This window comes from Kwoniella mangroviensis, assembly GCF_000507465.2.
Source record: "Kwoniella mangroviensis CBS 8507 chromosome 1 map unlocalized Ctg02, whole genome shotgun sequence".
NCBI classification, from domain to species: domain Eukaryota; kingdom Fungi; phylum Basidiomycota; class Tremellomycetes; order Tremellales; family Cryptococcaceae; genus Kwoniella; species Kwoniella mangrovensis.
The window spans coordinates 590,036-618,026 of record NW_027062534.1 but is presented as its reverse complement, the minus strand read 5'-3'; the positions used below and the strand labels follow the sequence as shown (position 1 = coordinate 618,026).

At 43.9% G+C, this 27,991-nt stretch overlaps 13 protein-coding genes and 1 non-coding gene across 14 annotated transcripts; 5 read left to right on the top strand and 9 right to left on the bottom strand.

The window, feature by feature from the left end:
- Positions 1–60: 60 nt before the first annotated feature.
- I203_105317 (uncharacterized protein) lies at positions 61–1,487 on the bottom strand (the record flags this gene model as incomplete). The annotated part of the gene is made up of 9 exons (XM_019144483.1): positions 61–89; positions 145–233; positions 304–538; positions 631–676; positions 733–858; positions 920–1,078; positions 1,137–1,235; positions 1,292–1,312; positions 1,368–1,487. The coding sequence occupies 9 exons, from the start codon at positions 1,485–1,487 to the stop codon at positions 61–63; spliced, it is 924 nt and encodes a 307-aa protein (XP_019005818.1).
- A 301-nt stretch (positions 1,488–1,788) lies between these two features.
- On the top strand, positions 1,789–3,126 carry I203_105316 (uncharacterized protein; the record flags this gene model as incomplete). Its single annotated transcript, XM_019144482.1, has 6 exons — positions 1,789–1,795; positions 1,864–1,931; positions 2,072–2,096; positions 2,157–2,515; positions 2,587–2,694; positions 2,770–3,126. 6 exons carry the CDS (start codon positions 1,789–1,791, stop codon positions 3,124–3,126), a joined length of 924 nt encoding a protein of 307 aa, XP_019005817.1.
- Positions 3,127–3,275: 149 nt separating this feature from the next.
- On the bottom strand, positions 3,276–4,944 carry I203_105315 (uncharacterized protein; the record flags this gene model as incomplete). Its single annotated transcript, XM_065517745.1, has 8 exons — positions 3,276–3,478; positions 3,551–3,678; positions 3,742–3,902; positions 3,992–4,126; positions 4,210–4,359; positions 4,422–4,492; positions 4,583–4,745; positions 4,873–4,944. The coding sequence occupies 8 exons, from the start codon at positions 4,942–4,944 to the stop codon at positions 3,276–3,278; spliced, it is 1,083 nt and encodes a 360-aa protein (XP_065373049.1).
- Positions 4,945–5,140: 196 nt separating this feature from the next.
- On the bottom strand, positions 5,141–6,723 carry I203_105314 (uncharacterized protein; the record flags this gene model as incomplete). The annotated part of the gene is made up of 8 exons (XM_019144480.1): positions 5,141–5,343; positions 5,438–5,571; positions 5,693–5,850; positions 5,941–6,075; positions 6,144–6,260; positions 6,306–6,430; positions 6,512–6,555; positions 6,617–6,723. The coding sequence occupies 8 exons, from the start codon at positions 6,721–6,723 to the stop codon at positions 5,141–5,143; spliced, it is 1,023 nt and encodes a 340-aa protein (XP_019005815.1).
- A 1,117-nt stretch (positions 6,724–7,840) lies between these two features.
- Positions 7,841–10,131, top strand: I203_105313 (uncharacterized protein; the record flags this gene model as incomplete). The annotated part of the gene is made up of 11 exons (XM_019144479.1): positions 7,841–7,908; positions 7,974–8,056; positions 8,134–8,311; positions 8,558–8,706; positions 8,774–8,834; positions 8,933–8,962; positions 9,077–9,159; positions 9,233–9,255; positions 9,348–9,417; positions 9,504–9,673; positions 9,775–10,131. The coding sequence occupies 11 exons, from the start codon at positions 7,841–7,843 to the stop codon at positions 10,129–10,131; spliced, it is 1,272 nt and encodes a 423-aa protein (XP_019005814.1).
- A 567-nt stretch (positions 10,132–10,698) lies between these two features.
- Positions 10,699–11,839, bottom strand: I203_105312 (uncharacterized protein; the record flags this gene model as incomplete). Its single annotated transcript, XM_019144478.1, has 3 exons — positions 10,699–10,748; positions 10,814–10,913; positions 11,246–11,839. 3 exons carry the CDS (start codon positions 11,837–11,839, stop codon positions 10,699–10,701), a joined length of 744 nt encoding a protein of 247 aa, XP_019005813.1.
- A 1,069-nt stretch (positions 11,840–12,908) lies between these two features.
- On the bottom strand, positions 12,909–14,212 carry I203_105311 (uncharacterized protein; the record flags this gene model as incomplete). The annotated part of the gene is made up of 6 exons (XM_019144477.1): positions 12,909–13,029; positions 13,090–13,175; positions 13,243–13,451; positions 13,534–13,741; positions 13,817–13,993; positions 14,057–14,212. The coding sequence occupies 6 exons, from the start codon at positions 14,210–14,212 to the stop codon at positions 12,909–12,911; spliced, it is 957 nt and encodes a 318-aa protein (XP_019005812.1).
- A 1,042-nt stretch (positions 14,213–15,254) lies between these two features.
- I203_105310 (uncharacterized protein) lies at positions 15,255–16,561 on the bottom strand (the record flags this gene model as incomplete). The annotated part of the gene is made up of 6 exons (XM_065517744.1): positions 15,255–15,375; positions 15,448–15,533; positions 15,585–15,787; positions 15,887–16,097; positions 16,166–16,366; positions 16,511–16,561. The coding sequence occupies 6 exons, from the start codon at positions 16,559–16,561 to the stop codon at positions 15,255–15,257; spliced, it is 873 nt and encodes a 290-aa protein (XP_065373048.1).
- Positions 16,562–17,636: 1,075 nt separating this feature from the next.
- I203_105309 (uncharacterized protein) lies at positions 17,637–18,395 on the top strand (the record flags this gene model as incomplete). The annotated part of the gene is made up of 4 exons (XM_019144475.1): positions 17,637–17,945; positions 18,007–18,073; positions 18,143–18,286; positions 18,358–18,395. 4 exons carry the CDS (start codon positions 17,637–17,639, stop codon positions 18,393–18,395), a joined length of 558 nt encoding a protein of 185 aa, XP_019005810.1.
- Positions 18,396–18,685: 290 nt separating this feature from the next.
- I203_105308 (uncharacterized protein) lies at positions 18,686–20,056 on the bottom strand (the record flags this gene model as incomplete). Its single annotated transcript, XM_065517743.1, has 6 exons — positions 18,686–18,806; positions 18,885–18,970; positions 19,049–19,257; positions 19,372–19,489; positions 19,635–19,796; positions 19,883–20,056. 6 exons carry the CDS (start codon positions 20,054–20,056, stop codon positions 18,686–18,688), a joined length of 870 nt encoding a protein of 289 aa, XP_065373047.1.
- A 467-nt stretch (positions 20,057–20,523) lies between these two features.
- On the bottom strand, positions 20,524–23,015 carry I203_105307 (uncharacterized protein; the record flags this gene model as incomplete). The annotated part of the gene is made up of 10 exons (XM_019144473.1): positions 20,524–20,670; positions 20,735–20,843; positions 20,904–21,164; positions 21,237–21,381; positions 21,454–21,646; positions 21,716–21,898; positions 21,947–22,016; positions 22,070–22,107; positions 22,177–22,395; positions 22,557–23,015. The coding sequence occupies 10 exons, from the start codon at positions 23,013–23,015 to the stop codon at positions 20,524–20,526; spliced, it is 1,824 nt and encodes a 607-aa protein (XP_019005808.1).
- Positions 23,016–23,475: 460 nt separating this feature from the next.
- Positions 23,476–23,791, bottom strand: I203_105306 (uncharacterized protein; the record flags this gene model as incomplete). The annotated part of the gene is made up of 2 exons (XM_065517742.1): positions 23,476–23,707; positions 23,763–23,791. 2 exons carry the CDS (start codon positions 23,789–23,791, stop codon positions 23,476–23,478), a joined length of 261 nt encoding a protein of 86 aa, XP_065373046.1.
- A 655-nt stretch (positions 23,792–24,446) lies between these two features.
- I203_105305 lies at positions 24,447–24,543 on the top strand. Its single transcript has one exon. It is a non-coding gene; the product is annotated as a tRNA-Lys (tRNA).
- A 357-nt stretch (positions 24,544–24,900) lies between these two features.
- I203_105304 (uncharacterized protein) lies at positions 24,901–27,639 on the top strand (the record flags this gene model as incomplete). Its single annotated transcript, XM_019144472.1, has 14 exons — positions 24,901–25,139; positions 25,213–25,232; positions 25,322–25,447; positions 25,509–25,603; positions 25,660–25,868; positions 25,924–25,968; positions 26,082–26,279; positions 26,363–26,537; positions 26,611–26,756; positions 26,856–27,009; positions 27,075–27,125; positions 27,189–27,230; positions 27,296–27,452; positions 27,527–27,639. 14 exons carry the CDS (start codon positions 24,901–24,903, stop codon positions 27,637–27,639), a joined length of 1,770 nt encoding a protein of 589 aa, XP_019005807.1.
- Positions 27,640–27,991: the final 352 nt, after the last annotated feature.

Here is a 27,991-nt window from a genome sequence, read left to right as displayed (position 1 = left end):
GATCTATCCGTAATACATATGCATGTTGTCTATCAGTGTAATGCAATATATGCCCAGCGATTATAACAAATTATGATTGATGATATATTCTGCAATCATACACCCATTAGCTCTAAGCGTCTCATTTTTGACAGTCGCACTCACCTTTGGCAACTTCGTAAGCAGCGAAAGTAGCTCCAGCAGCGGGGACAGCTCTCAGCAGAGACGGAGTAAGACCTCTGAATAATGCTCGACTGTAACGTGGTATATCATGATGAGCTCACTGAATCAATTCGATGATTGCTGCAAATAAGTCTGACTCACGCTCCTCCTTCCTGTAAGATAGCTCTGAATTCATGTGCGATATATCCACCAGATAACCAATGACCCTTCAATGGAGGTGTCTTCGATAATTGAACCCTCGACTTGATCACATCCAATGGGTAACATGCTATCCAATATGAAACTCCGCCGATCGCACCTGAAGTGAGTAAAGCCCAGATGGGTACGGGGTTTGGCGCGTAATGCTTTGCGAACCATCTTTTGGAAGTTTCGTATCCTATATATACATACACACAGCGTTGAACAATCAGTTTAAAGAGTCTGCATAATTGGGAAGAGTAATAGGTGATTCAAAGAGTGTTGACTGACCAGCGTAGAATCCTGCATAAGCTGGTATTTCTCGAACAAAGGTGATCTAAAATGACAATTCAGCTGATATACCCCTTTTTCATTTATGAATGTATAGCTCACCCAGTATCCTCTCATTATACCATTCCTAAAACCGTACTCCTTCCACATGTCACCTACAACCCCACTCAACTTCTTATCTCCCGCACCGCCGTATTGCCCCTGCATACGAATCTTGAACATCTCGACCTGTACGGATATTTCGTCAGCAGTTACTAAATGGCAAAATGACCTCAGGATGATCACTCACTGGAGAAGCCAATATAGCGTTAGCGGCACCTGCCATAGCACCAGCAGTAGCTACTTGCGGTATCGACAAATCAGGATATGGAGAGACGATCCGTCGAGATGCGCCGTATGCAGTGAATAACAGTGAATTCACAGCTGCTACACCGAGAAGAGGGGAGAGCTGATTGAATTACAGGATAAGCTATTGCGTTATAAACAAATGCTGACAAGGAGCTTACCATCCCTTTGTAAAGAGCCAAGAAACCTTCATTCCGTACGGTCGTGGTGAAGATATCGAGGGTGTTCTTGAATTGCCCTTTTGGTGCTGTTTGTGCTCTCTATGATAGCAAGGTTGGTAAGCTGTAGCTTTGGCCTTGCAGCTAGATCTACTTACCGTCTTCAATGTATCTAAAGGCTAAATGATGAAATAAATCAGCAATGGTCCTCTTACGATCTATTGGGCAACTCACTTGACCCGATAACACCTGAGAAGCTCCTCCTACACTACCCGAGATCAGCTCGATGGCATTGGCGTTCTTCCTCTTGGATGGTGGATTGGGTATGGGCTGTACCGAGGTGACTTCGGACATGGTGCTTGGTGGTCTACCTTGGTAAGTATGGGATATAGACAAAGCAAGATGAGTTGATACCGATCGTTCTTGATCTCTTTTCATCTCATCCAATATTACTCGTTATTTACGAACGATTGGTGACTTATCACATCATCACTTCAACATTTTGACGGAGTTCGACCTCATCTCCGCTAATAGCTATCTATATACAGTGACGACGGACACAACCTCGTTCTCTGGTTATTTTCTCCTGACTCTGCTTCTCTTTCTTAACTTTCAAATATACTCAAGAAGAGCCCAACCGAATAGTGCAGCCACCATGCAAGGTAAGTTGGATATAGTGATGGCAAGGTCCGCGAATCATGCAGCTTACATCCTTTCTGTCATCTTCCAGGGCTTGTTCATTACTCCGGCGATTCCTCTCCTGAACCTGAACAATCTTCTAATCTGCCAGGTCCATCCGTAAGTCATCACCATACAAAGTCCAAGAATACTTGATCACACTTGGCCCTTTCTATTCTTCTATTTCTTTCACATCTCCTACTTGGGGGCATGGATGGATTGTCATACTTTGGCTTTGGGCATGCATGCAATGAAAATAGCGACTGAGGGATCAACCTACGACAGGTGAGCTACCCCCGTGCCATCTGATACGATAAGCTTACAGTGTACTGGTCCATTACATAGCTTCACCATCATTCTTTCCCAAGACTAAAACCCGTCCACCATCCGGTATAGTTTTGACTCCACGATCACCCAAAAGACCACGTCGATCCTCTCCTGGAGTATCCACCACCTCTCTTTCGGGAAATTCAACTCCAAAAGGCAAACAGCCGTCAACACCAGTACCTGAAAATCTTACTCATACCGCTCAGTCTCATCTTCCATCTTCAAGAAAAATATCTACCAGGTGGGGCGCAGATTTCGAAGGTCTGAGCGACGATGAGATATTCAAGATTGTGACTATGCCCGATGATATTGAGGGAGTGGACGATTGGGGTATACCTCCAGAAGTAGATCCAAAGGAGGCGGACGAGACCTTGAGAGTGAGTTCACGTCAATCAAATCCGTTCCGTTCTTGCCTTGGCTAACTAATGGATGCGCATCGTCAATATAGACCAAAGTGGAACATTTCTTGAAGTTGAAATACGAAAGGGGAGAACATATAAATACTAGACTTCTATCCAGTCCGGCTTTTGCCAATCCACATATATACTCCAAACTGGTGAATTTATTGCATCTTTCCCATGTATACTGCTTGCGAGGAGAATCAGTGCTGACGTGTGAATACGATACCCAGGTCGAGTTCGTATCTATCAACGAAAGATCCTCCAACTTCCCTTCCTCTGGATGGCTTACTCGCCGTAAATTAGAAGGTTTGATCCCTATGTACGGACCTCAAGCTCTATCATCTCAGCAGAAAGCCAAGCAGGAAGCTGTGAAAGCCAGTCAGGGGATAGGACAGCGAAGGGAAATAACGTTCGCTCCTGCCAAGCATAAAGACAAGGAGAGAGACAGAGGGAAGGATAGGAATGGGTGGGATAAAGATGAGAAGCACAGTCACAAACATGGTCATGATTATGGTCATAAGGATCGGGATAGACAAAGGGATAGAGATAGAGATCGAGATAGGAAAAGGGATAGAGATAGAAGGTGATATGTATAGTGAGATGCATCTTCCTTTAACCTCGTTTTCATATGATTATTGATCATCTCGGTCGTTTGACATTATATTATACCGCATGATGTTTCACGGTACGCATAGAGTGAACTCTGAAGACAAGAGAAAAGGACTTTTTCGCTCTTTCACTTTTTCCTAGCCCATGTCGACCAAATCGGCAAAACCGCCTTACCCTTCCCAATCCTCACTTCATCCTGATATTCTTTTTTGGCAATTTCGAAGTCGGTCTCATCGATCAGTCCTGATGAGATGATCAATCTCTTGATGGTATCAGGTAATGCTAAAGAGTTGGACGATTGAATGAATCCAATCTCCTTTAATTTTGGATCTGATTTAAAATAATCAGCACCATGTCCCTGTAGGATGAGTAGGTCGTCTCAGACATGGGCCCCGGACTGACCATCTGACCAATCACTCATTGGAATTTCCCTCATCTCCTTTTGGATATCTTCGAAGTTTCCACAGTTCTCAAGATAATTTGGGATGTTCTGAGTAGCGTCGACTTCAATACCGAATATTTGCATTGCTCTAAAATAAACGACTGCTCAGGACAATTGAGGTACAATTATCGTATTCATCAGAGGAACTCACTCGTAAGATAGTTCTCCGAAACTCGCCATAGCAGGTGCTACCTCTTTCAGCTCCCTTCCAATCGTTGATCGACACTTAATTTCTGGCTCGACAACGACGAGGTGTCCGCCCGGTCTCAACAATGTAGATAGTCTCTCAAGTAGCAATGGAAAATCTTTGATCTGTCATCCCGTAAGGGTCTCATATCAGTTTAATCCCCTGCACCTCTCTCTCGTACTGGCTTGGCTCGTCTCTACTGAGATGAACTCACCCCAGTTATAAGGAATCTAGATTGAACGAGATCGAATCGACCAATCCATTCTTCGGGGAAGGGTTCAAGAACATTGTGACTTATGAATTGGATCTTATTCGGAAAACTCGGTGGGTACAGTAGGGTGATATCGATCTGATCAATACTGCCAGCTCAGTTGCTATCACGCATTCACCTAGAGCTTGAGATGTGTTGTACAGTATGCTGCGTTGACTCACACCGATCACCTCTTCCACGTCTGGATATCCCTCCACAAGATCAATCAACCATTGACCCGTTCCGCATCCTACATCCAGCACTCTCTTGCCCTTTCCTTGATCGGCCCTGTAGATGGATCGGATAGCATTTGGTAATAACCCCTCGAATATCTAATAAATCCATCATTGTGAATCAAGAAGACCAAAGCGTTTTCGAGTTATACCATACTTACCGATGTCACGGCTCGGTGCTGTGTGTTCAACCTGTTAATCTCCTGTTGATCTACAGGAAGGACATAGTGTTCTACCCGAGATGAATATCGCTTAGCCATCAGTCACTTTACAGTACTGCATATCTCCAATCGTGCTGGAAAGTATGTGGACAATGATTCACCTTGAGTAGTGTTGTACCGCCGTTTCTCACCATACTTTTCTGAGTTGATAGGTATTTCGTTTCTACTAATGGTAGTCAACGACATGAACCAGAAATCCATCAACTCACTCCTTAGACATAGTATCTTGTCGACTAGTACAACGTTGCCTTCAGATATCGATATCTAGCTTCGAAGATCAGAAGTATATAAGTCGGAACACTGCAGCACATACTCAGGATCATGATGGATCAAAAGAATCATCCATCTTGTTTACAACAACGAGGTTGTCATACTGTGCATGTACACGTACATCTGTATGTGTGTGATGATGACGAATTTGTCTTTTGTCAGTCACTTCCAACGGTGAGATGACGGGTATCATTCAGGCCTGTCTCAGACTAATGAAGTTCGATGTACATATGTCTTTTTGATACGATGTACATTGCATTCTCTTATCATACAATTGCTCCTAATAGATATATCACAGTCCGACATGCAAGAAAGACACAAACATACTAAAGTAGCCAATATCTACCAGAGATACAGCGGCTACGCGCGCGCGCAGAAACTTTGCAACGCTACTTCTTCTTTGCCCAGATCAGCCAAACAGGTAAAACCAATTTTCCTTCTGCCTTGATCATTTCTTCTTGACAACCTTTTGTCAACTCATCATACCACTTTTCAGTGATTATTCCTGATCCCACAGTCAATCTACGAAAAGCGCCAGGGAGGGAGAGCGAGTTGAGTAAGTGGGCTTGACCAATTTGATGAAGTCTTGGATCTACAGACCACAATCGTTCAATATTTCAGCCTTACCCAATATACGCAAGGTGGCACAGTATCAAAGAGAAGGGAGATTCAAAAGTAAGGCTGACCGTCTGACCACGGGGATAAGGGCATATCCAAAGTCTTCGTTTCCACCTCATCATATTCCAAATTCAAGTTCTCCTGGAGATAAGTGGATACTTTCTTCCCCGGAATAGGATCAATTCCAAGTTTGAGCATTGCGCTGTAGCCAGTATCAATCAATCACGACGTCAGAACAGATAGAACAGACAGAACAGAACAGATCTATCATATCGTATGGTATATGACAGATACAGTACAGGTTGAAGTAGTGGAAAACTCACTCGCATACTACCGCACTGATTCTAGAAGTCATCGGGCAGACTTCTTTGATGTCATTATCAACCGTCCTGAATCGAGCTTGGGGTTCGACAACAACCAGGTGACCGTTAGGCTTGAGAAGCTTGGTGAGCCTTGAGAGGAGTAGTGAGAAATCGCGGATCTACCGTTGCAAGCAGTCAGAACAATCATCGACCTTCATTTCGAGCCGACAATGTTAGGACAGTTTAGGATGAGGATAACCAATACTTACACCAGCTATCAAATATCTAGCATGGACGAGGTCGAAAGATCCCTCCCAACCATCTGGGAATTCTTGGAGGATATCTAATTTCTCGAAGTTGACATTAGAGGGATAAGTGGGTGGATGGATAGACACGAGGTCGACCTGGACGACATACCTTGATCAGCCCATGTGCACCTGCATATTATATTAAAGTAAGACGCCGTACTCACTCCAGTCACACTAACTTGAGGCAACTTCTCGCCTACTTGAATACTCCAAATTCCAGTTCCGCAACCTACATCCAATACTCTCGGAGACGATTGGGCGAGTAAAGATGATTGAATTCTCTTTGGAATCAACTCCTCGAACAACTATCTCCCAATCGTCAATACAGTGCCAGTGATTCGATACTTAATGATGATTGGTCGTTTGGTAATTGTACTTGCCATAGTCAAAGCCTTGTGCTGTGAGTTTAGTCTCTGGATCTCCTCCTGATCGGCAGGCAAAGCATAATCGCCTGATAATATAGAACAACATCAGTGATGATGTGGCCAGTCGCGTAGAAGATTGAAAGACCTTGAAAAGTCACAATACTTACCTTGTACGCCATTATATAGCCTTCCATCATGTTCTCTCAAGATACTATCAAAGATCAAGCTCAACCGTCAATTTTCGACCTCATGTCACAGCATCGAATACTTACTCTTCAGATCCGAATTGAGTCGGTCTAATACTATTGAATTTGGTAGACATCGTTATACGTTGCACAAAGGCCTTAATTATTGAGCTCATATCGAGAGAAGTGAACATGGTGAAGAGAAGTCTTCAATCCCTCATCTTTATAAAGTCACTTCTGCCTTGTGGGCCGCAACAAAGAGCTGAGCTGCCCCACCTGCGATCCGCACTGATAAAAAACTTCGTCCTAATCCCAAGCCCAAGCTAAATGTTTCGGATCTACAGTCCAGTTCCTGCATTTCGGTATCTTCGGTGATACCTTGCACTGGCGTGCGCACCGATCATCCATCGGAAAGGGTAAAAGGGTAAAGCGGAGTTTGGCCTTCACTACATCGTAGCCCTTTGAAAGCGGCGATCGTTAGTCACGTCTATGTTATGGTGTGTCAACGTGGATTGTACCATCAGATAAGATAGCTTAATGTAATGCAGTGTACTGTATGTATGTGTACTTTTGATGAGTATGATCGATCGATGTCACCCCACAATCATTTTGTATGGAAGTGTTGAGGTGTTGTAAACGCAAAAGTGGTTGATGAGAGACACACACAACCCGCACGTACCATTTCTCCTCGATATACGGGAATTGCGCCCTCCCTGTCTGTGCTGCAGACTTGTTAACAAGCGTCCGAAGACAGCTTTCCGATCAAAACGACCGCTTGATGTTACCTGTAGATTGAAGTATGCTTAATCTATGTTGTTCCTTAATCATCACGCCCACCTAGGCGAGCGATCAAATGTGAGTTCATCCATTAAACGGAAAGAACTGTGCATCCTTTATGTCTTTCCCATACTCTGTGTATGTTAGGCAGAATGGCGACAAACAGCATATTGATCATAAGCAGGATTACCTCCTTTGAGTTGTCTCTCACCCCTCCTATCTCATTCAATGATGAATGATCTGACATCCAATTTCAATTTACTAATTGTTGATGAAAAGGGCTGTTAGTTCCTTTGTATGGCTTATTCCCAAGCTCAGTCTGTATTTCGACGAAATGGAATAGAATGGACAGGTATCAATAGGTTAATTGGACAGACATCATGAATTCGGATGGGAAGGATCTCACCCACTAACGACTGAGTCGTCAACTCATCAACTCATCGACCCCATCCATTGAACACTTTCCTTAACTCCCAGGACGTTACTCCTCAGCTACTGACATACCTTGGCTTATACATCTCACGCTCCTTCGCGATGTCACTGATCACCCTGACATCCTTGTCAGGCTTACTTTCCCTCCTATCTACCGTGACAGCTGATCCGTAAGTCATACCTCATCTTAAACCTTGTCAAAACCATACTGTGCTAACGAGGGTTTGTGAGGAAGATTCTTTGTCGTTCAACATGGTAATGCAGTAGTAACCTCTCGTCGTGATCCTATCATATCCCCTGGAGGGGTATCGGGCCATGGTGAGTGAACAGTATATTCACATCATCGTATTATATTTGGGCACTAACATACGCTGATCTTATGCATGATGTCGTAGTGCACTCAATAGTCGGTTCATCATCTTTCAAACCTGCTTACGAATACCAAAACTCCATCAACGGTAAATGTACTTCTGCGAACGTTCATGTCGATAAGAGTAATTATTGGGTTCCTCAATTGTATAGGAAATTAGGAGGGGGGCAATTGGAGTTGGTGAAGATGAATAGGGTCAACACGTGAGTTGACTTATACACCATCTTTTTAGATAAGATGTACAGCTGACGGTGACATACTCTGTTATATCTTCAGATACTACTTTGTAGATCACTTTTCGTTGATTGCTATCAAAGCTTTGCTGACAATATATGTATCAAATGTAGATAAGACGGTAAGTCAAAAATCAGAGTAATCTTCTACCTTTTTGGCAACTCAGATAAGCTGATCATGATTTTGATGTAAACACTGATCTGGATGATACACAGCTCCGGTCCTACCGAACAGATGTACGAATTCCCAAAAGGGATGAAAATGCTAGCCGGTAACCCATTCCGAAATACCTTTGATGCGAATGATCCAGCTCAGGCAGCAGTCGAATATGTCTGTCTGGGTACAGATGACACACCTATGAACGGTGAATATCGTGGTAGCACGTCACATCATATTGGACACTGCTCATGTTTCTGTTTGGGAATCCGTAGCTTTTCCCGAACGGAGTTGCCCCGATGATCTGAGAGCACAAGTCACGTTTCCTAATTGTTGGTAAGTCCTGTCAAAAGAATATTATAGACCGTACTGTCTCATGTAACATACGTATCAGAGGATGATCTGTATGAGTACTGATTGATGCGCGCTAACAGGGATGGTCAGAACCCATGGTTAGAGGGAAGGTAAGTCTGCGTTTTACCTCACATATCATTCAAGACCTTTATCATATGAACAACAGATCATATATCAAACCAGCTGTAATTGACCAACTACTGTGTATTTATCTACACTGGTAGCAAGCACGTTTCATATCCTGCTTCAGGTCGATTCGATGCCGGTGGACCATGTCCCTCAACTCATCCTTATAGGATTCCGACATGTGAGTGATATTGCATTAACATACTACTATCCCATATCTTTACTGATTATCCATTTATCGTTGTCGAATTCAGTGTTCTTCGAATATCACTTTAATGTAAGTTCACTATGGAATAGTATCCTGACCTATATTCCACAAATTGACTGTGTGGACTAACAACTGACTAAATGACCTTTTGGAAAACATAGGATAAATACGATTATACGCCTGGTGCTAGAGTATGGGCTCAAGGTGACGATATAGGATATGGGTTCCATGGTGAGTCTTGTGAGGATTCTGCAGTGAGACCATGAAAGCAATTATCAGTTTTCAATGCTCATCATCCTCCATTTTTTGGGTTAAAGGCGACTTCACTATGGGCTGGCCAGAGGGGTTATTTACCGAAATAGTTCATGCCGGCGAATCATGTGCGGTCCTATTCGACGTCGGCAAATGTCCACCTCTGGCACAGTATTTCACGGGTGTAGGCGGTGGGACTTGTCAGCCTGATGATCCCAGTGTGGTCGTCAATGAGGTCAGTCCAGTCGAATCACCAATCACTGATCGAATCTGTGATATCACATTGCAACAGTATATTGTGCACGGCAGGCTGATGTTGACTCTCAAAACGTTTAGGATACAGGACTAACAGGTCCAGTGGCAAAGCTCCCAGGAGATAATCCAATTTGGAACGGTGGGGCTGCACCGAATAAGTCAGGCAGTAGTAGTGGTAGTCGCGGCGTAGCTACATCTGCCAATTCTGCGGCTGGCAATGATCCCGTACCTGCTTCTGGTTCTTCTTCCGCCGTTGGTGCTGCCGCAAGCTCACCAGCAGCGGCTGTAGCTGTACCGCCCACAGGATCCAGTACCACACCGGCTGCGCTCGCGAGTAGCGCGCCAGTGTCTGCTCCTGCCCCGGCTGCTACGACATCTAGTAAACATGGAGGATGGGGAGGATGGGGTGGGAAGAGAAGGCTGGGCAGGAGCCATTAGTATGGATGAGCATTTGGAATATTTACTCGGAATAGGATCAGTCAGGTATGAGGGACATTGAGACTCCTGACAATGCTTGATGCATCGATATTTCCCAGTTATTCGATCAGTATTTTTGACAGTCAGTACACAATCAACATATGGTCGATGACTATAGATACATGACATGAGGTGATTTATATTCAATGAGGGGTAACGCACAGAATGATCCAATCAAATTACTAAACTTGCCTTTGTTCTAATCTAGTTTCTTCTTGGTCTACTTCTACTCATCTCATCAAGTGATCTACAAGAAAAGAAAAGAAAAAGAAGAGGGAAAGAAGAGATATCACATAGGAAGAGGAATAATTTTCCCAAAATTATCATGGGTATTTTACACAAACGCGTAGTGGGATAACGATACAGGGGTATTAATCTGATTTGAACGATGATGGATTGGGTAAAATGTACTTTGAGCTAGATATCACGACATGATAGACGAACAGAGAGAAAGGGATATACGGATATACAATTTGAATAGGGGATACAGGGTTTCGCTTTGATAGCAGTCGGCGTTGCAGAAGATAACTATCCGTTGAGTCGTTTAGCGAGGGCTTTCTTAGCTGCCATCTTTTCCACTATCAGACACTCTTTATCAGCATCTGTGCTATTTCTCTGCGAGCGCGTCATGGATTCCACTCACTCCCGCTTTGTTTACTACCAAACTGACTCTGAGAGGATACACTCTGTCGTCTGCGTTCTGCGCGGGAGGAAGATAGTTTCGCTTGGATCCATAGGGTGTGCTATTGGTACAAGACAAGCAGGAGTCAGCATGAGTCAGCATGAGTTGTATGATTTCTTTGCCGTGATTTATATGATGTACACGGTCCGATCGGTAATTCCTCCTTCCTCGTCTCTTCATCTATGTGCAGACCGAAGCAGGAGACCAGCCTATCCTCCAATCGGGATCCCCTTCGCGCTGAGGACCTGGACCGGATGTGATCTTTCTGACATCTATAACTTTGCTACCCTTACACTCTCTGATATTGCCTTGACAAATCCAGCGTACCGTCTCATCCTCATTGATCACGCGTGATACCCTGTCCGGCCAATTTGAAAGACTAGTATCACTCACCGTATAAGCGTACAGCCCTTGCCTATAGACCGCAAATGCGTTCCTATCTTCTTCTCGATCCACCATACTACTCAGATCGGTCTTTGAATTCGTATTTGAGTTCGTATCGGTATCTGATTGTACTACATCTTCTCCTTTTACTTTCTTCCCTTCCTCCTCTTCTTCTTCCATCACTTCGTTAATCTCGTTCTGCCTTCTCCTTAAGCTGCTATCCGACCTTGAAGTCTTCACATTGATGTTCCCCTGATCTTGTTCCTGTTCTGGTAAGCTGAAAATTGACGAGGCAGCTGGAGAACTGGTATTGTTACTTGCATCTACCAATTTATCTTGTTCGTGATCCAGAGGCGGAGTCGGTATGTTAGAGTATAAAGAGGTAGAGGTCATACCGGACGTTATTGAATCGACAGATGATTCCTTGGTAGGTATGGTGATGGCGTCCGGATGGTTGTCAGGTTTAGGTGTATGTATATCTTCCGATGTCCTTGGATCTGATGAATCGGACTCAGGTATATTGTCGATGATGAGCTGATGTGTCTTTGATATGGGTATGGCAATAGGCTGGACCTGGTCGCTGTTGGGCGGTAAATATGGCATCGTTCTCTCTGGAACTCGTCGCTGTTGACGATATGGGTTTGGGTGGTATTTCGATTACGGTAATGAGTTATATATAGGTATTCGTGTGACTTGGTATTTGGTACTTGGTATAGAGGTGAATGATTTAGGACCGTGAGAAAAAAAAAGCAAAGAGAGGAAGAGAGTTGTTGTTTTGTCTCTTGTTCGCTACACGTAGCCGAGTGAAGATTCAAAGTTGATAAAGGAATACAGCGCTACTATATCGATATAGATGGATGACGTATCGAGCGACGATCCTGTCTGTCCTGACTTGACCTGATGTGACGTGACGTGGCGTCGATGAGGTATACTTGGTACAGTGATAGAGTAGTAGGGTAGATCTATATGATTAGTTCAAAGGGATGATGGATGTCCATGAGAGATGAGATGCTTCTGTGCGGTTCCAGGTTGTACCATCACTCAGACAAAAGTTATATGACTCGCTGTGTGTTGTGTTGTGTATCATTTGTCCTGTATTCGTGTGTTGATTTAAAGCCAATCATCTATCCTCTCTCGGTCTCCGCTCTCCTCCCTCTCTTCCCACCCCGTGAATCCACGCTAAATGGGCACCACGGCGTTATTCTTGGGTCTTACCGGATATTTTGATACCGAGCCCCACACGTCCTTCTCCTCTTTTACCCTGCGAAGCACAGACGCACAGATCACCCAAAGGACCTCGCTACATCATCATATCATCATCACTCGAGTTTAGCTTGATTCCCATTGGCACGACGAATCCATCTGACGTCACCTTGTCTCTCCGGGAGTTCCGGAAGTATTTATCCCATCCACACAGTGGGGATGAAGCAAGCATGTCTGGCATCGCATTGCAAAGATGATTTCCAGACATTGTCCATGCATGTCAGCATCCTCACACCGTATACAGCAATTGTCCCAAAGACTATTAAACGAGAAAGAGAGGGAATATATATATATATATACATATACATAGAGAATAGAGGAGAGAATGTTTCGTACTAATGGGGAAACAATATTTGAGATTTTATCACGAGTAAGCACGCGTGAGTGGTATGTCGTTGTGATGATCCTTCTATGCCTCAACACAGATATCCTCGGTTGTCAAAGTCCACCCTTTCTTACGGGCGAAAGCCTGACATTGACCGGCGTTACAGGTGACTCCACCTCTTGCTAGACCAGGTAAGGCAGCGCAGCTAAATATGGATACATCAGTGGACTGTACTCATATCATTGGGCATTGGTCTACCACTCACTCTTCACCTAAGGGGGCATTAGCATTGTTGAATTCACCATGAATACATCCACCACATGACTCGAGTTCTGAAGTGGTATCGATACACTATCATCACAGAAGATTATCCATTAGCGGGATCATTAACGTATGTGGGAAGGGATGCCAGACTTACTTCGAAAGAATCAGATTGGTATTGAGAGACTTTACAAGCTGTCAGGCCATTAGGACACAAAGCCCTCTTCTTACCGTTCCTAGCTCGGATCAAAGCCTCTTTCACTTGTCTTTTGGCGAAATCGGACGAAATGCCTCCAGTGGCTTTATGATCGTATACAAAGTAATCGCCAGTTCCACAGGTATTTTGACCGGTGTAGGTGAATGCGCCTGATGCAGATAAAAGCGTGAGTCGCGACTCGCAACTGAAGACTTTCGATATGATATGTTATATACAGGAAGTTCCACTCACTGGTTGGACCACATGTACAGGTGTAAGCGGTCTCAGACATGGGTGTACCAGGTTGAAAGGCTGCAACTTGATACGAGGCACAGACTTGAAGACAGTCTTCAGGACTTGGTTGATCAGGTGCAGGGTAAACTCCTTCGGGTGCTCCTTCTTGGGTACCGATAGCGGTATAACATCCATCGAAGTTGTAGGTCGTGGCAGTGATATAAACCTATCACACAACTCAGTCAACATAAAGTATATTCGATAATGGCAAAGTGATGTCAAGGAGGAGACATCCACTCACAGCCCAATTGTAATCTTGACAAGTCCCTGCCGTATCAGTCGATTCGACATAGAATGAAGCCGGTACAGCTTCGTTAGAACATCTACAAGTCGATTGGACCTGTCTTTTTCGGACGTCTGCTCCGTTCTGATAATAACTGTACATATATGGTCCTTCTTCCGCGGAATAACATGCAGCCTAAACATGACTGAGCTTAGTGATCTATGTGCAGCGGATGAAAACCAATTAGAAAAGACTTACTGCACATTCTTCATTGCTGGTTATCATCTCGTCGATAAAAACGGTATTATCGGGGTAATAATTGGAACATCCTACGTAAAGGTTGAGATAGACCGCTCGAACGGTCTTGACTGAGGCGAGAGCCACAAGTGCTGCAGGAGCGAGGAGGGTGAACATGTCGATATGAGATGTGTTATAAATGAGTGTATTGAAGTTAGTATATCAAAAGTGATTCCAAAGGTTCATTGGTGATGAGAGAAACACAGTGAAGAGGGGAGTAGTTCATTCTCTTATAGTCTATCATGCATGCGGGTTCACCAAATCCGCTGTTCCCGAGGACGATGTTTGGCTGTTTGTTCTTTTCCCAAATACGAGTGATCATAAACATACCTACCTACCTGGGGCTTCAGCCCTTGTTACATCGATACGTAAATCCCGTTCCATTGTGAAGTGTCTCATCACAAAAGTATGTAACAAGGTAAAGCTTTCGTTGTGGCTACTACATCGCAGATCTTCCACCGACATTCCTATGAACCTTGTTCGACAGACAAGCAGACCTACCTCCGCACAAATCTCATCACATCTCTACCGTAATGTTCACCTGTGGTGTAATATAAGGTTGTGAAGCACTAAGGAGGATCGGCCGTAATTAACTTTGATTTACGGCATCTCATAGATTCCATCAGTTGAGATCATCGATGTACCATATATGGTATCAGATATGAGCGATGTTTCACCCCGTACCGAGATTTGGTGCTGGGGTGACTTTCAGGCACATCGTTGGAATGTCATATGCATCTTTGTTTGATGAAATGATCATACAGTTCTGAAAGCTCAAAGGTGTCGTTCTGTAAGTTTCGGTTTACATTAAGGTTCTTGGCAGGTACAGTGGTGGAAAGCGATGTTGACAGATCCACAATTGCGGTAAGCCAAATCACCGTGAATGCGATTCGATGCCTCTTATGATGAAGCAGAATTGACAAACAACAAACAGTTCGTCGGTTGTTTTTTTTTTTTTTTTCTTGGTTGTACATCGAAGGTATCCATTTAAGAAGGCTTGGAGATGAATTCGCGTCATACGAAAAGTCGTAGATGAATGCATAAGGTGTTCAGGAAAGAGAAAGTGTAGAATGTAGTTTATCAAAACCCAAGATTGTATAAGGAAAAGGCTAGATAACGGTACGAAAAAAAGTTCTGTAGTTTGATTTTACTTTACTGATCAAGCCGCGATACAAGTTCCATTGGCGGCCAAAGTGAAGTTAGGCAGACATTTGAAAGATTTACATTGGCCTTGAGTACATGTGACAGCACCAGGAGCAACACCGATCAATTGAGTGCAGCTGATTCATCGAATACATACATAGTCAGCACAAGCTAAGATATCAGGTTTTCGTGAGGGATCGATCACTCACTCAACCCCAAAGCTTGTTTCATTAGCATTGAAGTTACCGTTGGCACATCCACCGCATGACTCGAGCTCAGAGGTGGTATCAAGACACTAACACCAGGATCAGCGAATGTTTCATTGCCAATTGAAATTTTATATCACCTCGAAGGAATCAGCTACGCCGTTGACTCTACAAGCTGTAAGTGGTTTAGGACAAAGAGCTTGTTTCTCTCTTTTAGCCTGGAGTAATCTCTCTTTCAATTGTCGCTTGGCGAATTGAGAGCTGACGACGGTGTTAGCAGTATGGGTGTATACGAAGTAAGCGTTGGGTTGACAAGTTCCAGTAGTTGTGATATCGAACGAGGCTGCGGAAAATCAGAGTCCGGTTTTCTTCTGTCAGCATTACGAATCGATTTCAATCCAAAGGGCATTATGGGTAAATGCAGTATGAGAACCGGACTTACACTCTGGACCACAGTAACAGCCGTAGTCATTGGTCATAGGATCAGGTTGGAAAGCAGCCAGTTCGTATGGTCTGCAAGCGAAAAGACAGTCCTCTGGAGTCTTGACTGTACCGGGACTGTAAGCTCCTGTAGGAAGACCATTACTGGTATCGTACAAATCCCCACTGGGAACACAGGTCTCAAAGGTGTATGTGGAATCAAGGGTGTAAACCTAAAATATAGGGGATCTTTGCTTTAGTAAAGAGCCAAGTATTGATATGCCGCTGATGCTGTACTCACCGCAGCTTGATTAGAGTAACATGAGGCGGTACCATCTTCCGTAGCTGTATTTCCGTAATCTTGTGGATAGGGAGCTTCGTTTGAACATCCGCACAAAGATACGACTTGTCTCTTCCTTCCTCCAGGAATCCCACCCGCGTTGTATTCTGGTATAAATCCAGCATAGGTATAAGGACCATTCTCGGCTGTATAGCAGTATGCCTAATCACAATTCAGATTGTTTTTAGTCCGAACTCGACAAGAGATGAACAAGATGACAGGCCGGCTCAGGTTACATCCAGCGATCGAATCTTGGTCAAAAGTAGCGATATAGTCCCCAGGTGTATAATCATTGATACAACCCACAAAGACTGGGTTGGTGCCTGGACCTGCAGATGTGAATCGGAGGGTGGCCATAACGGTTAAAAGGGTAGGTAAGATAATTCGTTCGTAACATTGTAAAGAACGTGTGAGTGCGAGTTGGTCGTGACGTGTAAAATTAGAGAATTAGGAATGAGACTGGATGGATGGATGAGGAAAAGAGGAAACATCGGTCCGACCTGTTGAGGAATGCTTGTTTATATATCATTGCTTCGAAGAGCTTCGTTCGTTGGTTATCAGTCGACAGTATGATCGACAGTTGTTTACTCGATATTCCAGAGATGGGGTTTCCCCCATGCCGTTCGCCTACATTCCCAAATCGCTCGACATGACGAGAATGGTTCTATCAGTCCTTCATGTGTATCACAATGGCGGCGAACCTTCCAATCAATGAGGATCGTCCAATGGGCGTTTTGGGTAGAATACCATCAGAGTCCACAAACATTGATTATATCCGCAAGATCTACAGTATGCGGTCCGATTGTATGTTCATTCATTACGCAAGGTATTGCGGATATACGGTAATTCGCCGAGGTGTCCATCCGTTAGTGAACGCATTGTAATCTCTGTCTACTTTCTGCTGGTATCGATTGGTTATTCACCTTCCTGTGGAGTTCATCCACCCCTGTTCGGACAATTAATGTTTGTGGAGGTGAATACGTTGGAACCGAGTATGATGTGCTTGTGAGTTCACCACCACCACCACCACCACCATATCTCTCGTAATTTCGCGTCGTGTTTCTGGTTGACAGAAGGTCCCAAGGTCCCAAAATTCCAAACATCAAGTGTAAGAACCTTATCTCACGGCACGCTCTTTTTTACCTACCCATGAAACATATCTTAAAACGCAGGTATGCAGTGGTTTGATCGCATTCCGGATTCCATAGAAGAGTTTTGACCGATATGAGACTTCAACGTAAGCATCAGAGACATCTTCGTAGCTTTGTTGACGCGTCTGGGATCGACTGGGAATGTACCGATTACTTGATATCGGTACGAGTATATACGTACTTTCATTGCGATGAAAGGCGTAAGTATGCAAAATAGTTCAATCTTGAGATATCCATCATCTATTCCATCCACCCATCAGATCTCAGAATAATCATCCAAAATGCGATTCTTTCTCCTCACCATACTCGCAACGCTCTCTTTGGTACTCGCTTTACCTACCCATCCATCCGAAAGGGAAACTTCCCTACTTGGTAGATTCACTTCATTGTTGTTCGGTAGACGATCGATAACGCTGAATGGTTACGAGACTGAAGACGAACATTCACCACCACTGCCTCGAGATCATGATCAAAACGAAAATAGAGTAAAAAGGAGGTACAAGACTTCATCGAGGTATCCCAGATGTAAGAAGAAGACTCCAAGGACTGGATTCGCCCATTATTCAGGATGGAAACTTGTTGGTAATGATGTGAGTGGTATCATTTTATCATGTCGGAGAGGAACAACGCTGACGAGTGGTCTGTGGGTAGTTAAGTGGCGCCTTACCTGTTTCCCCGAGGGATAACTGTATTAATCTATGTGACAATTATGGTGATGGTGAGTAGCCCTTGTCCAGCTCTAGTAGAGATTGAGTAGGTCGCTGATGAGCGTGAGCTGTATTTGCAGCATGCGGAGCAATCTACTTCGATGATAAATCATATAGATGTTTCCTCAAAGGTGTCAAGACGGAAAGTTGGGAATTTGTGGAAACGAACAATGAGGGTGATGCGGTAGACTTGGTTGGAGGTTGTGCAGCTTGGTCAGACCTAGGTGAGTACAAGGACAAGTCCCATGAAGACCATGGTCGGGTGATTGTTGACTTCATGGTTCATATAATGTAGTGCCAGAGAACATGGATGATATCTGTTGTCGAGATTGATCGTGAACTTGAGGTCTCTTCTGCTCTAACACATTGTATTCCGGGCGTTTCATGCATGTCTCATTTATCTTCCTTGTTCGTGAGCGAAAGACTATTTACAGCTTCTGTTCCTCGACTCGGACAGCGTGTAACTTTCAAGGAGTAACCGGTTCGGGATCAAAGGATATTAGTCGAGAGCCGTCGCATACAGCGTTTCTTTCACTCATCACCTCATGCTAGCCATTCATCATCTCACACAGCAGGAGATACATGCCAGAAGAATCCTGGATTTACAGTGAGAGATAGTTTATTCAAGATCTCACACAGGTACCATCTGTAGCCAAAGTCCAGCCTTTCTTACATGCAAATGCCGAACATTTTGAGTTCGAACAAGTGATTGCTCCTCTCGGTACACCAGGCAACGCCGTGCAGCTATCATCACAACCGACATCATCAACATATCAGCAGTATACCACACCTATGGGAGAATAGAAGGCAGTAATGACTCACTCAATCCCCAACGTGGTGTTGTGTACGTTAAATTCACCGACTGAGCAACCCCCACAGGATTCGAGTTCTTGGGTAGTATCGATACACTACGTTGTCGTTCACCACCCTGACAGTCAGCCTGATGTTTCTAAGACTTAGGTGCAAAAGGTGTTATGACAACTGACCTCAAACGAATCCGATACTCCCTGTACTTTACACGCCCTCATTTTACCAGGACACAAAGCTCTTTTCCTATTCTTGATTCTGATCAATCTCTCTTTCAACTGTCTCTTGGCGTACACCGAGTTGACAACGGTCCCAACAGGATGTTGAAAGATTACATATGTATTGTAATCACATGGTACTTCATATCCGTTGGCTCCCAAATAAGTAGCTAATCGAAGAAACCCATCATCAGGATAAAGGAAACAGGGAAAGAATGTCTGGCTAGTTAAGATAAGGGGAGAAGGGTGTTCTCGTTGTTTTAGGTGAATTGCGATTCACTGACTTTGAGAACCACACCAACAATTCATACTGGCTCCTTCTGCATCACCTTGTAATTGCGTACTTGCATAGCTGTAGTCTTGACAATTGTGTAAACAGACTTCAGGATCCGATACTATTCCCTGTTATACTAAGGTAGATTCGTTTTCGGGATTTTCTTGTCTTAATAACATCTATTGGTTGACCATGTTGATGCTGATACCCATACCTGCATCATTCCATCCAGAACCCTTAGTACTGGCAGCATTGGTGGGAGCTCGTACTCACAGTATAATCGTCATCTGCACATCTTAAAGTATTGACGTATTGCTCTAGCATCACGGCAAGTTGATTACTTGGATAATAGGTATTACTGCACAGGCATTGACCCGTTCCATACACGAAGTATGCCCACATGTACTCTCCATCTGGATTGTAATAGCAATTTAACTAAGCGAAACAGATTTGTCAGCGATTGAACAAGGCAACCAACCTAGCTAGCATAGTGAGCGACGTCAAATGCAATGGCAAACTACGGCCCAATCTTCAGCTTGAGTGAATGCATCTCCCGTAAATACCCCATCGGATGGTATGAAGCTGGTAGTTGCGCATCCTACAAAGGTACCATATACAGTCGAATCATCTTGAGGTGGTTGAGCTTGAACACCGACGCTGAACAACAAGAGGGCAAAGAGGAGCTGGGGGATCATATTGTTCGATGATTGGTAAGTGATTGATTGAACGGGCAGATGGAAGATAGCTTACTTCGCCCCTTCATGCCCTATATATTTACTCTTAGCTTTCATAGCAACCACGTCCATAGTACATGCTTGTTTACATACACTGGGTCATGGTAAACATTCCTCGTGTGAACGTAAACAAACATCCAAAAGCCTCGCCAAGAGATTCAACATGAAAAAGTATTCACCCCATGTACCTGTTCATCAGGCACTGTTAGTCACTCTTAGGAAAGATACGAGATACGGTTATTTACCTATTTGGTGAGCATGAAGAGGAATGTTGACGTGTCATGCCGTTATTTATTCATTCAGCAGCGTTGCTCGCTTGCAAGATACTTGTATTGCAGTATATCAATTAGGTTCACTGTCAGAATCAAATTAGATGACTGGGGAGCACAAAATATCCTTGATCCGTATGCATAAACGACACTGATCGATCAGTCGTCTTTGTACAAAGTACTACAGACTTTACTCCTTTTCCGTAACTTTTTCCCGTACAAAATCAGTAAGAATGGTGCTGCTGCTAAGACAAGAGCAACGGCAGCTACCAATGTACTGGCATATTGATAGCCCATACCTATGTACTACAGTAGAGTATCAGCAAATATGCTCAGCTTGCATTTTGGAAGCGATTGCATAGACACTTACCATCTGTCGACTGAATAGAGGGAACAGTCCAGAAAACAGGTTTCTAACGAAACTTTGAGACGCTTGAGCGGACGATGAATATACTTCATATGCGTCGGCGAGATACGTGCTAAAGAATACGCCCTTCCATCAGCGAAGGCCGTTGAAGAGTCGATATGAAAGAACTCACAAAACTCCAGTATACATCATGAAAATACCTGTATAACACCCTACGAGGCATACAGCAGGTACCGCCCAATGTACCACTCCTGCTCTACCTGTCCAAGCGTAAATGAAACAGAATATTGGGAACATCAACCCACCCCATGCAGCCCAGTATAATCTCGCTTCGGGAGGTGCCTTGCCACCGTTCTTCTTAGCGGCCCGGCGGTATAGGTAATCTTGGTGGAATTGACAAGCGAATCCGAAAAAAGCTGCGATGGCGAGGGTGCTACAATAGTACGAATTAGCTCATTCAGCATTCCAACCTCGTCGCAGGAAAAAGCATAAGGCTGTCACTTACACTTCGAAACTCGCCGCTTGAGCTGGATTGAAGCCATATGCCTCGAAGACCAGTATCACCGATGAGCCAAACATGAAGACACACGACCAGGCGAATCCTATCCAAGCGGATAAAGCGCTGACGATAGGTTCGGTGAGCAGGTATTCTAGAAGATTAGGATCGAATGATTAGTTCAGTTTAGTAGGCGAAATGGAATGAGATTGCTCCCCGAACTCACGGAATGGCCTAATCAATGATATCCTCATCACACTTAAAAAACTACTCTTCTGCAGATCCGCCGCACAAATATGTTTCTTTCCCGTTTTCTTAGTGAGTTTCTTAGCTCTTCGTGAGAGTAGGACATCCGCACGGGTCTCACGCAAAACTATAATGTTGAGAATGACATTCAAGGCAGCAGCGACAGTTTGTATCTGTTCATGGCCTTGTCAAAACTTGAACCACAGTAGAAGGAGAGACTAGTCAAGGGAAGGACGACTGACAATATATGACCACCTCATACCTAGATTCTGGCCTATCCAGCCTATAGCAGGTATACCACTTCCTTGAGCGCAGAAAATCATTACGCTGAATACTCCCATGGCAATTCCTCGTTGTTTAGGGTAAAACATATCTGCTACGGTACCGCCCACCATGGAATTGCCCACACTCTGGGTCATACCTTGCTGCGAAAAGGTCAGCGTGAATTTTGCAATGAAATCACTGTGACTTACCAAGAAACGAGCAGCTAGGACACCATCATGATTCTTGGAAAGACATTGGGGTATGAAGAGCAATAGGTTACTATAGGAGTATGTAAGTTACAAGAGTTTTGGGACGGTTTAAGAGGGACTTACAGGATCGAAGTGATTTGATAAATCATATTACGACCGATCTAGTATACCCAAACTTCCTTCAGCACCAAATCGTGAATCGAGGTGATGTTGATAGCTAGCAGACTCACCACCTCGCTCAGTGGCGCTAACACCATTGGCGTAAAAGCGATAGCCATCATCGGTAGAGTAAGTTGAAGTAAGAAAACTTCTCTTGATACATCGAAATAGTCTGTTCCCCATGTCGCTAAAATTCCGACGCTCACTAGCGACGCGGCACCTGTAAAAGTGATGAAGACGCAGGTGAGGAGGATGGCATATTTCCGAGCGGGCGCCCAGTTGAAGGGATTCTAAGTTGGCGAAGTGGATTTACATTAGTTCAATACTATAGGGAGAATCGATCGAAACAGAATGTCTAGGGTTGAGAACCGTCTGACCAACGTATGGGGGTTCAGATACGGCGATCTTACAATGCAGAAGATAGATATTCGGCTCAGTAGGATCCACTCACATCAGGATCATCCGGTATCCAATCCACTATAATAACTTCTTCCTCTCCATTCCCTAAATCCACCACAGCTCTATCCTCTAGAATACCCTCCGAATGTCTCCTCTTACCATGTATCGAGATATGTCTCCTGAGATCTTCCTCCAATTCATTTGCCTGATGGGACGACATTCTGGACAGCCCACTGGCCATCCTCGATAGCTTATCTCCATGACTATAATTCTGGGTTGTAGACCCTGTACCCAGATGTGGGATCTTTGGGCGCGATGCTGCTCTGGGGCGGGTGGCAGTAGTGGGAAAAGAAGAATCGAAGGTATCATGTTTCTCCGAATCCGATACTGATACTGAAGGTGATTCCGGATCTAGGTATTTACTTCGATAAGGTCGATCTGAGTCTCTAGTTGTGGTCGAAGTTGATCCTTCGGATGTTCCGACTTGTGTCTCTTCGTTGTTATTGGTCATTATAGATCCGTCCAAATTGAGAGTGATCAGTTATGTTATATTATATGACAAATATGATAGTACAGTATACACATTGTGTTTGTGTTGCAGTGAGTAGATGAGCAGATGATTCTCTGATTTTTTGATCCATTTTGCGATTGCTCACTCGAGTCGGATTCGAGCGATGGTTTTCATGCTTTTTACCCTGAATTCGTAGGTAACTACCGAAATCTCGGCAAAACACCTGGGGCTTATCGGCATCGTAATGAGTCAAGAACATCGCAAAGAGTAGTGCAGACTGGACTTGTCAAGTCGTGTACCTGTTTGCCTCTCAATGGAGAATCGCGAACAAGCACGATATGGACGAATTACATGTTTATACATACAAAGAAGTACAAAGAAGCGATCTATTATCTACATGCTCATTTGGAGAAACGACTGTCCTGGATATTATCCACCAGCTTCAATATAATGGGTTATTTCATTTCAGCTTCATACTAACCTCGTATGATGGTAATCCTTCACCCCTTGCTATAGCAGCTGACCTCAGCGCATCCATCTCTTCCAGCTGTCTTCGTATTTTATCGGAATGAAGGTCCATTTCGCTACGATTATCCTGCTTCGGAGGGGTATAGCCAGGTGGACGATGCTCCATGAGAATGTTGAAATCTTTCTTCTTCACCTTCTTTGGCTTCTTAGGTGGGTAATCGAGGCTGTAACATGAATTGATGAGGGTGCTCAAGGATATCAGGAATCGTAATGACTTACCATGACGGAGAAGATTGCTTGTTCCCCATTCCCTATAACCTGACTCGATCAGGCTAGCGCACCGTATATGCCAGCTGAGCAATGTTCGCTCAGAGTTGTCCAGTGTATTGTTATAACATATGAAGGGATGAGTGAGGATGTGATTCGGGAAGTGTCCAACGAACAAATGCTAATGTAGATTGGGTTTTATATGCCAAGACCGACAGCGGGATCAATTCTGCATGTGGCTTGGGTACTTGGTGGCGGTCTGTTAGCTGTTTGTGTGCTTGAGTGAGTACCACTTATTCATCTTATGTGCCTAATAAGTGTTTGATGACTTGTTAGAACAGTGAGACGTAAAGGGCAAATTATGAACAATGGATCAATAATTTACATGAGAAATAGGCAACTTGTACACCTTCGGAAGATGGCAGTAGTGATGGTCACCCAGTAGACAACATCCCTGCTTCTTTACCCGAACTCCGCAGAGCTCAGGTACGTGAATTTCTGCTTCATAACGTCAAAATACCCCCGCAGAAAACTCCGTTGAACAGACATGGTCCTACAGACTCAGAAGGCTGAAAAAAAGTGCGTCAACGAAAACGCAAGGGAAATCCACTGAGCATAAAACTCGAAACGGGAAATCAAGAAGACCTGGACCTGGCAGTGAGTATTATATATTTTACAATATTTTCCAGTTTTCACGCCCTTGTAGCTCAATGGCTAGAGCATGCGACTTTTACCTGTGTGTGATCCTTCACGGCATATCGCAAGGCTGTGGGTTCGAGCCCCACCAAGGGCTTTACGTTTTTGCTATTATGTCGATAGTTTTTCTCTTGTTCGCCGAACATCGGTGGTCGATTGTGCGGTGAAACTGATGTACAGGGCTATTGAAGCATGCAATGGTGTCAGACAGCCCATCCAGCACCAGCATGACGATCTTCATCAGCTGTTCAGTGTTTGAACCAAATTCCTCGGTGTAGCCGATCCCATTATGACCGAAGGACTAACGCACTGACGTCAACCTCCACTCGGCGATCTCAACGGATAGAGTAGAGTCAAAAACTAAATTATCGATAATCTTGACCATCTGCATTCTATTATCCATGTTATAATCCTATAATCGAATTGTGATAGCTACTAACACAAAAGACGGATCATGATACCCCCTATACGTATACCATCCAGCACAGCGTCTACAACAAGATTCACATGTTCAAGATCTAGACAATTCGCCTCTTCACAAATACCAACACCGAAATCACAACCTCGATCGAGGGGTTCGAAATGGGCTAAAAGAGGTGCAGTAGTTGGAGTGGTCGTATCTGGACTATGGGTGTATGATCATCAGTTTAATGCTAGCGCAGTGACGAGGAGTCTGAGGACAGCTTACATAGGGTGAGCCTCATCGCTTTATGGCATAGAAATAGAGCTAATTTAGATTTGACCTGATGATCTGATCGTGTGATAGGTTGTTATGTACTTTGGATTGTGAGTTTGATTTTCATAACACACAACGAGTAGCTTGAGAAACTGGCTGATTGAATTCCCATGGTCTGAATTGGCTGTGTCAAACATAGATAAAATCAATTTCTCACCTTCGAAAGCCGATCAGATAGAAGCTCTTCACGAGAGGGTAGCGAACAGATTGAAATGGGTTATAGATACGAACCAAGGATTATACCTCAAACTCGGTCAGGCATTAGGTAGGTTCGGTCATTCGCCTAATCCCACTTGGACAGTACTTACTAGAGATCATGTTGGCAGGATTACAAGCTGCCTTACTTCCTAAACCATACAGGGAAGCGTTCGGACATGTATTCGATAGAGCTCCAGCGGTACCCTACGATGAAGTCATCGGTGTATGTCATCTCTTCATTTATCGTCTGCTAGGTCATAACTCACACAGCGAAAATAGGTATTTCAAAAGGACCTTTCGTTGAACCCTTTGGATGTATTTGAAACCTTCTCTGAGGAGCCTTTGGCATCAGCTTCGATCGCCCAAGTGCATAAAGCCACTCTTAAGCCTAGATTAGGTGGGGAAGGCAAAGAGGGAAGGGTAGTAGCTGTCAAAGTGCAGAAGCCAGCTATCGAGAAACAGATGGAGTGGGATTTGTTCAGTTATAGGTGCGTCGCGGGTTCGATTGCTTGACTGGCGGCTGACGAATAAACGGTGAAATAGATCTCTGATGTGGATGTGCGAAAAATTGTTTGATATGCCTAGTAAGTTTGGCTACCCGGTTCTGCAAAATTGATATAGCTGACTCCAAGAATAGTGTATTTCGTGTAAGCTCTACTTCGCTTTTGTGCCATCCGTGACCCTCCCTGACCATCTTATAGCGCAAAATACGTATCGTCTCAAATGCGACTCGAGACGTCATTCACCAACGAAGCGAATAATGCTCGACGGTGTGCCGAATTACTGGCTCAGACACCTGAACTCAAAGATGATGTCTATGTACCTAGGGTATATGGAGAAGCGGAAGGTTGTAAGGAGAGTGATAGGATCATGGTAATGGAGTGGGTAGATGGTTGTAGGTCAGTAATGCGAATTTCGACACAACCTCAGGTCCATCCAGACTTGAACTTGTAGAGGTACTTACATTATTCGTATTGTACAGATTGAATGACAAGAAACAGCTGGAGAAATGGAATTTGGATCTACGCGAAACGATGGATTTGGCCATATCTACAATGTCAGCCATGACCTTCTCTTGGGGTTTCATACATTGTGATCCTCATCCTGGAAATATCCTTGTCAGACCTCACCCGACGAAGAAGGGTAAACCGCAGATTGTGAGTATATCACCTCATCCGCTACCATAAGGAAAGTAAGGACTAATTGAATCATTTGATTGTATAATTGCAGATACTTATAGATCATGGATTATACATATCGTTACCTAGAGAATTTAGAGAAGATTATTGTACATTATGGAGATCGTTATTTGTGTTAGATGTGCCGAAGATAGAGAATATAGCGAGAAAATGGGGTATAGCGTTGGATGCTAATATGTGAGTTTGACGACACCTTTTTGGTATTCACGTTCAGACTCTCCTTTTCCTTTCATTGAAGCAGAAAGCAACCTAATCACCAAAGTTCTTCTTATGCAGGTTCGCATCTGCCATTCTCCTCCGACCCTTCCAAGTGAACAAGCATAAAAACAAGAAACAAGAAAAGATCCCGGAGAAAAGTCAGTACGAGCAGCAGGTGGAGTTGAAAGCCAGGATGAAGAAGATGTTGGAGAATGAACAGTTGATACCGAGGGTATGTCTGACTTCACTTTTTCAACCAAAATCAAATACATGTGTTGATATATGTGGGTTGTATAGGAGTTGATCTTCTTGACAAGATGTCAGAGGATGATGCAAGCGAACAACCAGGTGAGCCATGAATCGAAGAAATCAAGACTCTGCCGGAATGCGTCTGATGATACGTCGTGGTAGTTGTTGGGTTCTCCATCTTCAAGAGTCAATCTAGCTGCAAGAGTAAGTCAAATTACTGGTACACGCAAATCACTGATGCTGACGTTTACCGGTTGGTGGATGTACAGTGGGCATCGATAGGCTACACCAACTCTTTGACTGGATCCAGATCCCTAAATTCAGTGGGACTATCGACATGGTTGAAAGATAGATTAGATGCATTTGTATTCAGACTTACATTGTCCATTGTCGATCTGGTATTCTGGTTTACATTGCAGAAACAACGTGAGTGCAATCATCCATTCCTTTTCAGAAATCTCGTGTCTGTTGACTGATCTTCATATTGGTTCTCTACGTAGGGTTCTTACCGAAAGAGAAAGGTGGATGGGAAGATAAATTGCAGAAGCAATTCGAAGCTATGGCGAAAGAGGAATTTGGTATCGAAATTGATGATACGGTGTTTTTAGGATAGGAGTATGAGGAACTTCAACTAGTTCAACTTATCGTTTGATGGGCTGGCGGTGTACCTTTAGTAAGGATCTTTAAATTGGATTTGTCAGCTTACAGAGTCAGATTAGGAGAAAAGGTCGTTATGTTGTAAATCATCTAGACATCTTGGAATGACCTTAAAAAATCATTTGATCAAATAGACTAATGTTAGATTACTACAGATACGTACGATGATACACAATGGAAATGCATGCATGGATCCAGATATCACAGAGAATATGTATAATGTTAGGTATATTGTATATGTAATGCTAAAATCTATATTGATTGAATGATTAAAAAGTAGTATACAAGTGAAACAATCTTATCTTTTT